At 40.8% G+C, this 17,560-nt stretch overlaps 1 protein-coding gene across 1 annotated transcript in view; it reads left to right on the top strand.

Moving 5' to 3' along the window:
* The window catches only part of scn4aa (sodium channel, voltage-gated, type IV, alpha, a), a 208,052-nt gene extending 190,717 nt beyond the window's left edge, over nt 1-17,335 (top strand). Inside the window, exons 24-27 of the mRNA XM_059955687.1 lie at nt 8,651-8,788; nt 9,751-9,855; nt 11,905-12,175; nt 14,804-17,335. Of these exons, the coding sequence (XP_059811670.1) occupies nt 8,651-8,788; nt 9,751-9,855; nt 11,905-12,175; nt 14,804-16,044 (1,755 nt within the window). The 3' untranslated portion in view covers nt 16,045-17,335. The remainder of the gene's footprint in view (nt 1-8,650; nt 8,789-9,750; nt 9,856-11,904; nt 12,176-14,803) is intronic.
* Nucleotides 17,336-17,560: the final 225 nt, after the last annotated feature.

The following is a 17,560-nucleotide window of genomic DNA, read 5'->3' as shown; positions in this document are numbered from 1 at the left end:
GGTTCCATCTGCCACAGGACATTCCAAGATAGATGTCATTGTTCAACACTTTCCCACCAGCTCCAAGCCCCTTGTTTGGCCAGGCCAGCTGTTTTAGCTAACTTCTTCTCCTCTTCTCTGTCTTGTATTTCTTGCATTACAAGCTCATGGTGCTCCTTACCTGTAGAAGATGACCACCACTTGTGGGTTGTCCATCTAAGTCCCTGGCAGCCTAGCTGGATAGCCCCAACCGTCTCCTTGTGCTTCAATCTAGACTCTGCCTCATTGACTGCTGCCTGGGCTGACCACTTCCTGCCTGATCTCACATCCGGCTGGGTGTTCTTGATGACAGGGTCTTTTGAGTCTCAAAGCATCAAGAGAGATCTTACCTTGGCTACCTTGACCTCTTCAACATGGGATTGCACTGGGGTGGTAAGCTTTGTCTGGCTACAGTGGATTGCAACATTAATGAGGCTGCTTGATACTCCAAGCCACTTCTTCACATACTTGTTGATCTTCCGTTCCATTGCCTCAACATGGGACATTGCCACTTCATAGACAGTTAGTGGCCACATTATCCGTGGCATCAGTCCATACTGCAAGCACCACAAACTTGCCAGGCAAGCCACACTTGTCGACAGACATTGCACCTCTGCTGATCCGTTCTCCTGTCTCTTGAACCCCCTTGGTGTCTCTCAGCTACTCTGTGTACCATCGCCCGAGGCTCTTAACTGCTTGGTCCTGAATGGATGGAATCTCTTCTCCACAAAGGGTGAAATGAAAGTCAACCAGCTTTCCTCTCCTAAGAGCAAGGCTCCTTGACTTCTTGATCTTGAACTTCATTCTTTCCCAATCCATTAGCTCCTTGAGTCTAGATAGTACACTTTCCACTGCCTCCGTGCTAGGACACAAAAGGTTGAGATCGTCCATGAACGCTCGTATTGGTGGCAACTCCCCTCTGCCATCAAATGCGACACCTGGTCCCACTGATTCTGCAGCCCTCACAATGACCTCCATGGCTACCACAAAAAGAATGGGTGAAATCGTACATCCCATTGGGATACCAATGTCCAAGCTCTGCCACCAAGTTGTAAACTGCTGAGTGGAAAACCTCATCCGGAAATCATTGTAGTACTGCATTAGGAAGTTCCTCACCTTAGCAGGAATCCATAGGAATTCCATTGGAAAGTCAATCAGGGCATGGGGAACAGAACCATACGCATTTGCAAGATCAAGTCAAACTACAGCCAGATTTCTTCTCAACATTTTTGACTCCTGGATGGTATGCCATATCATACTAGTATGTTCAAGGCATTCGGGAAGCCTGGTATTCCTGCCTTCTGCACAGATGTATTTACCAATCCATTCTCTATCTCAAATGAAGATATTCTTTCTGCTAGAATGCCAAACATAATCTTCCCCTCTACATTCAGGAGTGAAATTGGTCAGAACTGATTCAATGTAATAGAAATCGCTCCCTTGGGGATGTATACTCCTTCAGCCTCACTCCATGACAAAGGAACCACACCTTGTCTCCACACCACCTTTAACAATCTCCACAAGTATTTCCTCAGCTCTTCACACTTCTTGAACACCTTATACGGCACTCCATTAGGTCCTGGCACTGAACCTGACCTTGCCTTTCTGATGAACTGCTCGACTTCTGCCAGCTTGGGTTCTGACAGATCAAACTTCACTCCTGGCTCGGTATGCTTCACAAGCCCAGGAATATCAAGCAGAGGAGCCTCCTGCTGTTCGTTAGAGTCAGTGCTTGCCAGGTGATCCTTACGTTCTTGTTGAGAGATGTTAAGCTGCCCGCTCTTACTTTGTTCAAACAATTTCTTTGTGAACTGGTGAGGGTTCTCAAAGAACGCCTTTCTTGCCTTCTCTCTCTTCTTTCTCTTTTTACATTGTGACTCTGCACAACGGAGTGAAGCTAACTTTATTCGAAACTGCTCTTGGAGATCAGCAAGCCCTGGCTTGTCACCCCCACTTGCTACCTTCTACCTCTGTCTCAACGATCTAAGCTCTCTCCTCAACCTACTAATCTCCTTCTGGCACCTGCTTGGTTGCTGTGTAGGCTTTGCTTTCTTCAACTCAACTAAACCAAACCAAACCTGTACTTTCCAACATTATAAATCATATCGCCCATCACTTCCAACTTTCTCTTTGATGTCCCCATGAGAGTGTTCTCCCACATCACACTGATATCCTCATCAAACACACACCAAGCCTTCTCATCTGCCAGTCCTGGCCACTTGACCTTCCTCTTCTTCTCTTCCACCTCACCACCGCCATCATGCGAAGGATCTACCTGGGTACTGTGGTCTGCAACCTGACCTGGGTTATCTCTCGTCTGACCTGGAGTATGATGACTCTCTCCAGAGTGAATTGCTGTGGCTTGTGTATCAGTGGTTGAAAAGACAACATCTTCTGTGCTTGGTGAAGTAATTTCATCTTCATCCACTGGGATGGAATAGCACTTCAACTTTGCTTGATGGACTCGTAAACCTTTAATGCTGGAAATCGCTCTCCCACACCAACACATTGGACACTCAGAGCCTCTTATCCTAGTTCTTGATTGTAGTTGTTCCCTGTAATTAACTGGGAATTACAAGAGGAGAGGAGAAATCTTTCCTCAGCAGCTGGCAAATCTTTCAAATTCTATCAACGGAAGGTCTATGAAGACTCACGGATTGGTCTTAAGTAGATAGACTTCTGGATTTTAGAGGGACCAAGTGATCATAATGTCATTGGTTTCAACTTGATCATGGATAAAGATAGATCTGGTCCTCGGGTTGAAGTTCGAAACTGGAAAAAGGCCAAATTTGAAGAAATGAAAAAGGATCTAAAAAGCTTAGATTGGGACAGGTTGTTCTCTGGCAAGGATGTGATTGGTAAGTGGGAGGCCTTCAAAGGAGAAATTTTGAGAGTGCAGAGTTTGTATGTTCCTGTCAGGATTAAAGGCAAAGTGAATAAGAATAAAGAACCTTGATTTTTGAGGGATATTGGAAATCTGATGAAGAAGAGAGAGAGATGTATGACATGTACAGGCAACAGGGAACAAATAAAGTGCTTGAGGAGTATAACAAGTGCAAGAAAATACTTAAGAAAGAAATCAGGAGGGCTAAAAGAAGACATGAGGTTGCTTTGGCAGTCAGGGTGAAGCATAATCCTAAGATCCTAAGGTATGTTAAGAGCAAAAGGATAGTAAGGGATAAAATTGGTCCTCTTGAAGATCCGAGTGGTCGGCTATGTATGGAACCAAAAGAAATGGGAGAGATATTAAATGGGTTTTTTGCATCTGTATTTACTAAGGAAACTGGAGTGGAGTCTATGGAAGCAAGGCAAACAAGTAGGGAGGTCATGGAACTTATACAGATTAAAGAGGAGGAGGTGCTTGCTGTCTTGAGGCAAATCAGAGTAGATAAATCCCCAGGACCTGACAGGGTATTCCCTCAGACCATGAAGGAGACTAGTGTTGAAATTGCAGGGGCCCTGGCAGAAATATTTAAAATGTCAATATCCACGGGTCAGGTGCTGGAGGATTGGAGGATAACTCATGTAGTTCTGTTGTTTAAAAAAGGCTCATAAAGTAAGCCAGGAAATTATAGGCTGGTAAGTTTGACATCAGTAGTAGGTAAATTATTGGAAGGAATACTAAGAGATAGGATCTACAAGTATTTGGATAGACAGGAACTTATTAGAAACAGTCAGCATGGCTTTGTGTGTGGTAGGTCATGTTTAACCAATCTATTAGAGTTTTTCGAGGAAGTTACCAGGAAAGTGGATGAAGGGAAGGCAGTGGACGTTGTCTACATGGATTTCAGTAAGGCCTTTGACAAGGTCCCGCATGAGAGGTTAGTTAGGAAGATTCAGTCGCTAGGTATACATGGTGAGGTAATAAATTGGATTAGACATTGGCTCAATGGAAGAAGTCAGAGAGTGGTAGTGGAGGATTGCTACTCTGAGTGGAGGCCTGTGACTAGTGGTATGCCACAGGAATCAGTACTGGGTCCATTGTTATTTGTCATCTATATCAATGATCTGGATGATAATGTGGCAAATTAGATCAGCAAATTTGCTGATGATACAAAGATTGGAGGTGTAGTGGACAGTGAGGAAGATTTTCAAAGCTTGCAGAAGGATTTGGACCAGTTGGAGAAATGGGCAGAAAAATGGCAGATGAAGTTTAATGCGGACAAGTGTGAGGTATTGCACTTTGGAAGGTCAAACCAAGGTAGAACATACAAGGTAAATGGTAGGACACTGAGGAGTGCAGTAGAACAGAGGGATCTGGGAGTACAAATACATAATTCCCTAAAAGTGGCGTCACAGGTAGATAGGGTTGTAAAGAGAGCTTTTGGTACATTAGAGAGCTCATAAACGATTCTGAGGTGTGATCCCATTGAATGGTGGAAGAAGTTCGAGGTTAAATGACCTAATCGTTTGTTCTGAAGTGGGATTCTGGCCCAGGTTCTAATCGCCCCAAAGGCTTACTGTGGTGATTTGCTGGCATCATGATCAGCACAGTTTATCTGAAATGTGTGTCATTCTTTACAGCGGCCTAAGTAGTAATTAATCTAAGTAGTAATTAACTCAAGTAGGAAGTAGTCCCTCTCCATGCTTGTTGAGAATGTGCTATAGCTATGGGGATTACATTGTATGGGGTGAGCAAACAAAGGCACATAAAAATAGCAACTAAAGGAATGCACGCAGGCAATAAACCTTTTTATCAGTATAGCATGTTTCAATTTATAAACTTGCCTTAGATACATACACAGTATATAGCTCAGGTGCTTAAGACCTTTGCACAGTACTGTAGTAATTTTATGTATTGCACTGTACTGCTGTCACAAAAAAAAACAAATTTCATGACATACAAGAGTGATGATAAACCTGATTCTGATATGGGTCTCTATTGTGGACTGAGAGTGGGAAGGGGGCAGGGAGAGGGGAATCATGGTTGGGAAAAGGGGAAAGGAGAGGGGAGGGAGCAGGAAGCACCAGAGGGACATTCTATAATGACCAATAAATCCATTGTTTGGAATCAAATGACCTTGCCTTGTGTTAATTGGTGAGTGGGCTTGCACCCCTGCCACCCCCTGCGCCAGTACTTCTGTCCCACACTCCACTTTCACCATTCCCAACATCCTTTGCTCCCGTCAGATTTATAAGCTCGCTCTCCACTCCATGGTGACAAATACAGTACAGGCACCCTAGCTATACATATATGCCTAAGACTTTTGCACCATACTGTATATGTTGCATTGGAATTTATCTTTGCACTGGGCCTAAGTGGATACTGTTCCTGAGGATACTGTTCCTGAGTAGGAGGAATAGAAATCATAATCGGAATCAGAGTTATTGTCACTGGCTTAGATGATGTGAAATTTGTTGTTTTGCAACAACTGCAGAGTGCAAAGACAAAGTTACTAAACATAAATAAATAGTTGGACCAAAAAGGAATAGTGAGGAAGTGTTCATGGACCAATCAGAAATCTGATAACAGTCTGATGAAACTGTTTCTGAATCATTGAGTTTGAGTCTTGGGGCGCTTTTTCCTTCTTCCTGATTGTAGTAATGAGAAGAGGGCATGTTCCAGATGTTGTGGGGGGGGGGGAGAAGATGATTTCATAATGGAGCTGGCAAGGTCTATAGTCTGTGGCCTCTTGTAACCCAGTGCACTGGAGGCTCCATACCAGGCTGTGATGCAACCAGTCACAATGCTGTCCATCGTACATGTGTAGAAATTTGTAAGAGTTTTTGGTGACATAAAAAATCTCCTCAAACACCTAAGAAGTAGAGCTGCTGATGTGCCTTCTTCATAATTATGTCAATGTGTTCAGCTGAAGTTGCTCACCCTTCAATGAGAACTGGTGTACATTCTGCTGACTTGTGGTCCACAATCAGTTCGGAGTGGTGTTGAGCGCAAGGACGTCGTTGCAACACCTCTCACCCAGCCGATCCAGTGGTGCTGGAAGAATCTTTGAAACATTCAATATTTCCTTTGAGAGAGGGAGACAGGTGAAGGGAGAGACAGATGTGATTGTCATAAAATTGGGGGATTATACCCTGACCAACTAGTGGCCGTGTAGGTTTCTCCCTTTTACTCCTTATCCTTATCATTTTCAATTAATCGATATTTAGTATCAGCAAGTGTGAAGACCTGCAGCAGGCATGGGATGTTTTGGTTGCCCTACATGCAGCCAGTATTGCAGGGCTTCTCCACAGAAGACCGGGCAGCAGGGCATCATTTGAACATGTCAATAGATTTACTGCAGCATAATTGTTAATTTGTGCATTGCTTACAAACTGAAGTCATCATTAAAAATCCCTTCCCTCTGAGTGATCATAGTTCAAATGCAAGTCACACAACAGAGGATCTGGCAGTGAAGCATCATAGCTGCAGTCAAGCGTCCAGGCATCAAGACTACAATTGGGAAGTTGTGCATTAATAAGTAGTGTTATCTGCTATCTAAGGTCAGGCATCAACTGGGTATTGAGGGAATGAAATGCATCCCTTACAGCTCTGTATAAACTTGGACAATTTGACCAAATAGCGGCCACATATACTGTATGTTCCTACCTCTTCTCATCTTTTTCAGTTGTTTGATATTCAGTATTGACACATGTGAAGATCTATAGCAGGCAGGCAACTGCCAATATTGCACACGCTGTGCCTATAGAACAGATATAACATTCAATGCCACCAAGCATTTCATGTGTAAAGTCTATGATTAAGCCTAAGATACTTACAACATCGCATTCTCTATTCGTTTACTGTTCTCTTGGAAACGGAAATGAAATTTTACCAGTGACAAGTTGTAAGATTCAGCAAACCTTGGAAATTTTAGTGAAGGTGTTCTTATTGAATTACAAGTGCTTCACAAACTGTTCGTTGAGGCTGAGCTGGTAGAATTCCTCCCCGAATATCTCAAGTGGATATGGCTTTCTGCAGACTGCCCACTTACTTCCCTTCTTCCGTCATCTTCTAATAACTTGCTCCACTCTATATGTCCACTTATGATCCATTCCGAAAGGAAAAGCTACTAATGCACTGAGAGAAAATAATTTCTGCAGAAGTCTTAGATTCAGGATTAGGCTACCACCACTTACCATGCCACTCACTGTAGACGTTAGATATATTAAGGAATATGTGAAAGCATCAAATAATTGTGCAATCTGAGCAAAAACCAACTGATTAGTCCACATAATCACAAACAAGAGAAAATCTGCAGCTGCTGGAAATCCAAGCAACGCACACAAAAATGCTATATTAACAGCATATAACCTACATTTCTGTAAATAAAACTGATGGAGTGGGTACTTTCTAGAACTGAATGACTGGACAGAATTGAGAGAGTACATTAGATGGAGTTTTAAAGTTTAACATGGCAGTGCTGGCTTTAAATCAGCTTTACACGCTGATTGACATCATATCCTGCTTACCCAACATACTTCCAGCAGTCTGTGTAACCAAATTGTGTACCTATAAAGTTCTAAGCAAATATTGATGTGACCAGAGTGTCTATATTAGCATCACATGAATTAAAGTTGTTCCTTCAAATTTTTGGTCATTTCAGTCCACAGAATGAAAAGTAGTTATTTTCCCAACAAGCTGCCTCCAAATCTATCTTGATACATAAGAATTGCTACGATTTCAATTTGGCCCAGTTCCACCAGTTCTTGGTGACCTATTAATAATCCTGTTGGTAGTAATTTGAATCTGTCAAATGGTAACATGAATGCAATGAATATAGCTCTGGTGTTTTATCCCATCTCTTAAATCCTCTAGTATGTCTAGCACATTTTCTGCATCATATAATGTAACTATATATTGCTGTTCCTCATAAAATATGAATGCTTTTTAACCTTTTGTCTGTTAAATAGTTTGCTGGCTAAAAGTTGAAGTTTTACAAAATCATCATTTTGTGCTCTTCCAAATATTTAATAAGTCTATTCACAGAATATGCAGGTACTTCTCGTGTGACAATGAGCTCATTGACTCATTAGTCTCTGATGACAGCTGATCTTTTTGGCCTAATAGGACCAAGTTAAAGCTTAAAACAGAATTATTTTATTGTAAAATGTAATAAGATATGCATTAGAATGTGCCAGTGACTTTCTTGATCTTGTTTTCAGCTGAAATTAAAGCTGTGGAAAAGCAGACATTGCTAAGTTTCTAAGTACAGTAAGGTTCTAGCAGGAATTGCTTTAAGTGTTGTTCTTAATGTGCTGGGATTCCAGGCTTATATTTCATTTCAATTGTGTTTGATGCAATGCAACAGTGACTTCAAATCAAAGGTATTTCACTGGCTATAAAGTATTTTTGGATGTCATGAAAATCACCTTGCATACCATGAGTTAAATCTGACCCTAACCATACAATTGCCCTGGACCTGACACTCGGCTCCCATCCAGAGATTCCTCAAGACCCCTGTCCCAAAGATTTCCCCTACATACCACAATTCTCTGGTCACTCATGATTTCCAGTTGAAACCCTAAGCAGTAATGCTTCTTGGAAATCTCTCCCTCTCCCTCTCTCACAATCCAAAATACTCCCATCTTCAAGGAATATGGTAGCATTTTTAAGAAAAATTCAGTGACAATGAATCTTTGTTGACCTTGATCCTGTAAAGTGTTAACAAGTGGCTATTTCCTTTTGTAGATGGAACAGCAGCCATCCTATGAAATTAACCTCTACATGTACATGTACTTTGTCATCTTCATCATCTTCGGGGCATTCTTCACCCTCAATCTTTTCATTGGTGTCATTATTGACAACTTTAACCAACAAAAGAAAAAGATAAGTAGCTCTTCTTTGCATTTTTCATATTTCTAGAGTCTAAGGTTAAAAAGAACAAAGTATGTACATAGATAAGATGAACAGCAAGTTAGTGTAGGGGTTATCATAATGCTATAGCAGCATCAGTGTCACAGCCTCAATCCTGCTGCTGTCTGTAAGGAGTTTCTGTTTTCTCTCTGACCACGTCATTTTCCTCTGGGTTTTCCAGTTGTCTCCCACATTCCAAAGATGTAGAGGTGAGGGCTAGTAAATTGTGCTATACACCAATGAGATGCCAGTCTTTCAACCTAAATGCATATGTTCAAATCCATTCATGGAACAAATTCACTGTTTCCAAACTATTAAAAATTATACTTACTGGATGGATTTTTGCTCGCTACAATGTCTATATATGTGGATCTTTTTCTTGATATATTTGACCTCATGGTAATGATCATACTTATCCCAGAATTCTTGTCTCCCAGAAAGCCATTGAGCATCAATCATACTATATGGGACTGGAGTGGCCAGAGGAGGCCATTTCCCTTTCCTGTGTGTATTATTGACCAAATAGCTTTTCACAATGTGCCATTTTTCATTGTCTCTGGTGCTAGCCTATGAATTCACTGAATCTACTTTCCCAGTTAGCCATGATTGGTTTCCTGATTTTGTTGCCTATTTTGTTTTCATGGTGGAGTGATCACTACTTAGTTTTGATGGAGGCATCAGACAAACCACAATATTATTAAAAAGAAACACATGCGAATGTGCTTGAAACAATTACTGTCTTTGCTCAGGCAAGCAACTTATTTTACTTCCTGACAAATAAATTGGGGAAAGTAAGTGCCAGTTTGGGCTGCATTAGGTACCTTACTAAGCCATAATAGTCTAAAATATGATGATGACTTGTAGAATGTTGTTCTTTGAACTTGCTGAATATTCTTGAACTTTCATGAAATAATTGTAAGTGTTCTTATCTTCACTTTGGAGGAAAAGATATATTTATGACAGAAGAACAGAAGAAATATTATAATGCCATGAAGAAACTGGGTTCAAAGAAACCACAAAAACCCATCCCAAGACCAAATGTAAGTGTAATGTCAGATACATTTGAAACTTCCGCAAGATATTCTTCAGAGTAACTTGGGTTAAAAATATGGAAGAAATATTTGTACAAAATATAAACATCTCTGCCATGTCTTGACTGACATGGATGATGTCACCCATCTATCACTGATCAGATGCATGACATTACTCATCCAATCAGTGATGGCTCTTGATCAACACTGAAGGGGACTCTGCATTTCCTTCAGTATTGATGGGTAACTTTGGATGAGTGCCCATCTCGTTTTCACTACAGCCATAATTTTGGATGGACCACAGGAGAGTTGGTAAATTCTTGGAAAGTTCTAGTAATAAGCTATGACCTTTACAGGTGCTCCCCAACTTGTGAATATCCAACCTCTGTACAACATAAACATACAAATAAGCATTTGTGATACTAGCTGGAGTGACTTGTTGGAATTTGCATGGAAACTCTGTTTGTAGCTACATTTCTGATATGTGTACTATCCGAGTTTAAAAAAAGTCCACAGGAACAGAAGCTTGAAGTAACCTGCAGAGGACTTGTAAATGATTTTCACTGCTCCAGGTCTCCCAAAGGACTTTATTGGCAATTGTCAAGATGTAAGCTCCACTGTTACACCTACAAATTTCTAGCCAATTTCCATCAAACAAGTGTTGTTGATCAAGCAAAAAAATAATTGGTACATACAACTTAAAAATTAGATACCAACCATAGTGCTGCTTATTTCAGCACTATGGGATTGAAAATATAGTTTTGATAGAGTACAATGTAGTAATAATTCAGCCAGATGTTTCCTGACATGAGTTCCTTGCTTGTTTGCCTAGAGTTCCACTTTAAGCATGCATCTATTTTGTCATTCCCCATGCAATTTTCCTCTTGAGGTGTTAGTGAATGAAGTACTCCATTCACAAACAAGAGAGCAGGCCAGGCAGTATCTTTGGAAAAGAGTATAGTATAGTTGCAGTATAGTAAGAGTATAGTTGCAGGCCAAGATCCTTCGGCAGGAATGGAAAAAAAAAGCTGAGGAGTAGATTAGAAAGGTGGGGGGAAGGGAGAGAGAAACACAAGGTGATAGGTGAAACCTGAAGGGGGAGGGGATGAAATAAATAGCTGGGAAGTTGATTGGTGAAAGAGATACAGGGCTGGAGAAGGGAGAGTCTGATATAAGAGGACAGAAGTCCATGAAAGAAAGAAAAGGGAAGAGGAGCCCCAGAGGGAGGCAGTGGGTGGGCAAGTACACTATTGTTGCCCTCAGAGTAATCAGAATTGACTACTCCTTGTGCAGTTGTCCTCCCACTATATAGCTCTTGACTGAAAGACACCTAGATAAATTCCACAGTAGTCTACATTGGACCATCCACACCCTTACTTATGATTCTCCCATACACTAACCTCATGCCCCTACCAATGATCAACCATATAAGCATCCCAGACTTAAAGCTACTATCATCTCCAATTTGTAACCCTCTGATACTTCAAGGCTTCCAATGGAGAGCATGATTTCCACGACTCCTTTCCTTGTCCCACCTCCTTGATCTTGATCTCAGATCTCAGGGCTTGACCAGTTTCATGGACACTTGTCTCCTTAAATGATCAGTGTCTCAATCCATAAAACATGGTTATTCAGAAATTCCATTCTTAATATCTCATATTACCTGAGTTCAATGCTTTTTCCCTTTTGATTCATTCGTTTTTAATTGATTTTCACATCTCCTCTAAATGTAAGTATCTTGTTGTTGTCTGACTTTCGTATCCCGCTTCACCTGACTTCATCATCTCCATTTGCATTTAATCTCTCCCATCCTTCACCCTTTGTAATATCCTCTTCTCCTTACTTGCTTTACATTTCCAGACACACATTTCTTCTAAATATTCCCAGGTTTGACAAAAGGTTGTTTATCTGAAAATTCAAACCTGTTTCTTTTTACACTGTAAAACAAAATCAGCATTTTGTGTCGCCTTTCAGGTATCCAGTGTCTGCAGTATTTTGCTTTTAGATAGCAACTCAATTTTTGTTTAATATCTTTTCTCCCTCTTTCTCCACCCACAGAATAAAATTCAAGGAGCTTTCTTTGATTTTGTCAGCCAACAAGCTTTTGATATATTTATCATGATACTCATCTGCCTCAACATGGTGACAATGATGGTGGAAACAGATGACCAAAGTAAAGAAAAAGATGTAATTCTTTACTGGATCAACTTAGTGTTTATTGTTGTGTTTACTAGTGAATGTATCCTCAAGATCATTGGTCTGAGACATTATTATTTCACCATCGGCTGGAATATTTTTGATTTTGTAGTAGTGATTCTTTCCATTGTAGGTAAGTCAAAAACTGTTTTCTATTTGTTTACAAAAAGATTGATTTTGTGATCTATGAAACACACACACAAAATGCTGGAGGAACTCAGCAAGCAAGGCAGCATCTATGAAAAGGGTACAGTCGACAATTCTGGCCGAGACCCTTAAGCAGGACTGGAGAAAAAAAAGCTGAGGAGTAGATTTAAAAGGTGGTGGAGGGGAAAGAGAAACACCAGGTGATAGGTGAAACCAGGAGGGTGAGGGGTGAAGTAATGAGCTGCGAAGTAAATTTGTGAAAGAGACAGAAGACCATGGAAGAAAGAAAAGGGGGGAGAAGCACCAGAAGGAGGTGATGGGTGGGCAAGGAGATAAGGTGAGAGATGGAAAAGGGAATGGGAAATGGTGAAGGAGAGTGGGGGTGGTGGGGTGATTACCGTAAGTTCAAGAAATCAGTGTTCATGCCATCAGCCTGGAGGCTACCCAGATGGAATATAAAGTGTTGTTCCTCCAACCTGAGTGGAGAAGGCCATGGATAGACATATTGGAATAGGAATGGGAAGTGGAATTAAAATGTGTGGCCAGCGGGAGATCCCACTTTTTCTGGCGGATAGAGCGTAGGTGCTTGAAGCAGTCTCCCAATCTATGTGGGGTCTCACCGATTGACAGGAGGGAAATTGGCCTCTGCATCCAGCACATAATTCTCTAAAACTTCTACCATCTCCAACAGGATCCCACCACCAAGCATATCTTTACATCTTTCCCAAACCCCCCCCCCCCCCCGCCATTTCTGTTTTCCACAGGGATTGCTCCCTATGCGACTCCCTTGTCCATTCGTCCCTCCCCACTGATCTCCCTCCTTACACATCCTTGCAAGCGGAACAACTGCCCCACCTGCCCCTGCACCTCCTCCCTCACTACCATTCAGGGTACCAAACAGTCCTTCCAGGTGAGATAACACTTCACCTGTAGGTCTGTTGGAGTCATATACTGTGCCCGATGCTCCCGGTGAGATCTGACGTAGATTGGGAGACCACTTCACCAAGCGCCTACACTCCAGTTGACGTTCTGGGCCAAGACCTGCTGAAGGGTCTCGGCCTGAAACATCGACTGTACTCTTTTCCTAGATGCTTCTAGCCTGCTGAGTTCCTCCAGCATTTTGAGTATTTTACTCTGATTTCCAGTATCTGCAGATTTTCTCTTGTGTTTTAATTGAAGACTGTTAATTGGTATGGCCAATAGTTCACTTCACTTGTCCAATGTTTGCATCAGGCATTCATAGAAACATTTGGACATTTGGCCACTCTTAATGTAACTTAGCTCCGGCAAACAGCAGATGCTCAAAATGTCAGCAGATCAAGCAGCATCTGCGGAAAGAAAAATGGTCAACGTTGCAGGTCTGTGACTCTTCACCAGTTGACAGTTCCATTTTCCATAGATGCTGACTGAGTTTTTAAGTTTTTCTACCTTTTTATGTTTTGTTTCTGACTTGTAGCATCTGCAGATTTTTTTTTATCATTCTCATTGGTTTAGTCCCGACCTCAGAACAACAACCTAGAACCATCACATTGGATGTCAGGTGCATCATATATTGTAACTGCCAAGTTTATCAGTTCATGTGATTTGGAGTCAAAGAAGCAGCAACTAAAGTGGGAATGTCACTGTTATTTATAGACAGCTGGAAAATTATCTTTATGATATATTTAACCTACTTGCAACTCAACAACATTGCTTTGGAAGAACTGCTACTTCATTATATTAAAATTAATTCATCCAAACAGCAACATTAGACATTTGTGTAATTTCCTGACATATACCAAAATACTCACCTGCCACTCATATGAAAAGGATACACAGGGGTAATGGAGGATGTGTTGTAGTAAAATATTGAGAATTTACTTTCCAGTTCCTCATTGCACAGAAACAGACCCTTCAGTTGATTGGATCTGCACTAACCATTGAACACCCATTTACACTAATCCTCACCATCATTTCCCACAATACATTTGGGCCTATATTACAGTACACTAACCAATTAATCTACCTCCTGCAGGCTTTTAGGCTGTGGGGGGAAATGGAGCAGTCAGGGGAAACAGAGCAAATCAGGCCATTGGGAGGGCTATCCACCATCTGTCTCTATTTACCAGACATCAAAAGTGGGAGCATGATTTAGATTACCATATTAAAAACAGACAGATTTGCTCTTAAAGGATTCATGTTTTGGATGTAGACCTATCATCGTATCACCAAACAAGTACAGTAGTTTCAGCACTATCTACTGTAGTGGATACTTCAGACCAATGGGGTAGATCATATCTTTGTGTTGAAGATCTTCAATGGAAATTAAACGAAAACAGAAGGAAGATATAATTGGCTGTCAACTCACCTTCATTAGTTTTACACTGTCATACATTATCTAGTGAGATATGTTTATCTTGGGGAATGGATTTAAAAATAATAAGTAAAAAAGAAACAAAGGCTGGAAATGCAGGAATATTTAAATTTTCATCATTGAAATGGAATTGAAGAGTTAGCGTATCTTTTACATGCTGACCAACACATTGCATTCTCTGCCTTTACCACAGATCACTATCAATTGACTATTATTTTTACATTAAAAAATTTACTTGTCTCTCATTTGTATTTGTTTCAGGTATTATGCTGGCAGATATAATAGAGAAGTACTTTGTGTCACCTACCTTGTTCAGAGTTATTAGGTTAGCCAGAATTGGCCGTGTCCTCCGACTTATCAGAGGAGCTAAAGGAATTCGCACTCTGTTGTTCGCCTTGATGATGTCACTTCCGGCTTTGTTCAACATTGGGCTTTTACTCTTTCTGGTTATGTTCATCTATTCCATATTTGGGATGTCCAATTTTGCATACGTGAAAAAAGAAGCAGGTATTGATGACATATTCAATTTTGAAACATTTGGCAACAGCATGATTTGCCTGTTCCAAATTACCACTTCAGCTGGCTGGGATGGCTTGCTTTTGCCCATCATGAACAGTGGTCCTCCTGACTGTGATCCCAAAGCATATAATCCTGGCACCAATGTGGAAGGAAACTGTGGAAATCCAATGGTGGGGGTAATCTTTTTTGTTAGCTACATCATTATTTCCTTTTTGATTGTGGTGAACATGTATATTGCCATCATTTTGGAGAACTTCAATGTGGCAACTGAGGAAAGTGCTGAGCCGCTCTGTGAGGATGACTTTGAAATGTTCTATGAAGTCTGGGAAAAGTTTGATCCAGAAGCCACACAATTTATTGAGTATGCTAGATTATCTGACTTTGTCAATACATTGAAGGAGCCATTGAGGATTGCCAAACCGAATAAGATCAAGCTGATTACCATGGACCTACCAATGGTGATTGGCGACAAAATACACTGTCTGGATATACTCTTTGCATTGACCAAGGAAGTCTTGGGGGAATCTGGAGAAATGGATGCCCTAAAGGAGTCAATGGAAGAGAAATTCATGGCTGCCAACCCTTCCAAGGTTTCCTATGAACCTATTACCACTACACTTCGAAGGAAGCAAGAGGAGGTTTGTGCAATCAAAATTCAACGTGCTTTCCGCCGTCACCTGCTGAAACGTTCTGTCAAACATGCATCCTACTTGTACCGTCATAGTGTAACTGATGCAATTCTACCTGATGAAGAAGCTCCGGAGAAGGAAGGGTTAATTGCTACTAGATTGAGTCAAAACTATGGGAAATACCAACCTGACACAGAAAGTCCACCAAGCGTAGCTCAAGAAACAACTACTCCACCTGATGTAGCAGATCTTCCTCTAGAAACTGGAGTGACTCCTCTAGAAGGAGCAGTACCTCCAGATGAACCAACAGACTGGATTGCTGAAACAAAGGATATTAGAGAGTCCGTTGTATAATTGGGCTTGCAGAAAGTCAAGATTATGAAGCAGAGCACAAGGTGTGAAGTGTGTAACACTAGCACCCTCACGAATGTAACTTTGTCTCAAGTTTTCTAGCACTGTAAGTTTCCAGTCAACTTGTGGGAAATGGATTTGCAACTGGTCTTTGCTGCAAAGTCTGGGAGGACCCATGCTATAATTACAATTCTTGGGGAAGAACAAAATATTACATCTATTACAAAGATGTCCCCGATACCAATAACTATAATCTGCACTATGATAAAATGCTTACTCCAACTCAAATATGCATTTCTACACTGTCACAATTGGTCTGGGTAAAAGAGAGTGACACTGACTGTTGCAGATCATTACAGTTTTTGAAACATTTGCTTTCCTTCATGGAAATGCTGGTGGCTCTAATTCAGTGATGGTGTTGATATCAGATATGCTACAGTTAAGTAATACCAGACAACATCCAGGATTGCCTTCTAAATGTTATAGAAACATAAGTTTATCACATGATGTGTTCATTCAAAAATTACTTTTTTCCAATTTCATTTCAAAATTATTCAACATAAAATACTTTTAATACTGTGCTTTTACTATACTGACAAACACCACTTATCTACAGTGTATGTAGCATTCAAATAATCACAGGCAATGAACTTTTATTACAGTACATGGGTACTTTTTTGTAAAATGCATCTTAAAAGTAGTCATCTCCTCAATTGTTGAATTGTAATTCTTTTTAAGGTTCAGCTGTTCAGAAGCTATTTTAAATATATCTTTTATATGCTGCAGAACACCAAAGTAGAATGGCATTCAATTAATTTGGTATTTCTCTGGAATAAACGCACTAGCCATTTTGACTTAGAGTTTTGATCTACACCTGTGCACATTTGAAAACTTCTGAGTCCTTTCTCTCTCCCTTGATCCTCCATCAGTGGGATTCATTGCTCAAGGTGAAGAAGTGAATCTTATTACTATTGTTGTAAAAACAATGCAATCTTTTTCTTCTGCGGTCATGAAATATTAATATATCGACATTGGTGGTTGTGCTTCATAAATTTGCATGTGTTGATTCATTAACACTTTGCTTTCAATCAATGGATTGTTCAAAGCGACTTGTAAACCCTCAGTATACACACTGTAAAGCACAATTACAAGTTGATAGCATTGCAAATCATTGTAGATAGGGTAAATTGATCAGTGTTGTGATCTTGCTGCGTTTCTTAACAGTGCTGTTTAATAACAGGGCATCTCAATAAAACTGGGATGGATGAGACAGCAACACACACAAAATGCTTTAGGAACTCAGCAGGGCAGGCAACATTTATGGAAAAAAGTACAGTCGATGTTTCAGGCTGAGACCCTTCGGCAGGTCTCAGCCCAAAACTTCAACTGTACATTCTTTTCCATAGATGCTGCCTGGCCTGCTGAGTTCCTCCTGTATTTTGTGTGTGTTGCTTGGATTTCCAACATCTGCAGATTTTCTCTTATTTGTGATTAGATGAGAGAGCACACAGGACCCCCA

The sequence above is a fragment of the Hypanus sabinus genome, chromosome X1, assembly GCF_030144855.1.
Source record: "Hypanus sabinus isolate sHypSab1 chromosome X1, sHypSab1.hap1, whole genome shotgun sequence".
Classification (NCBI taxonomy): Eukaryota; Metazoa; Chordata; class Chondrichthyes; order Myliobatiformes; family Dasyatidae; genus Hypanus; species Hypanus sabinus.
Note: the sequence above shows the minus strand (reverse complement) of the source record. Positions and strands in the feature narration are given on the sequence as shown.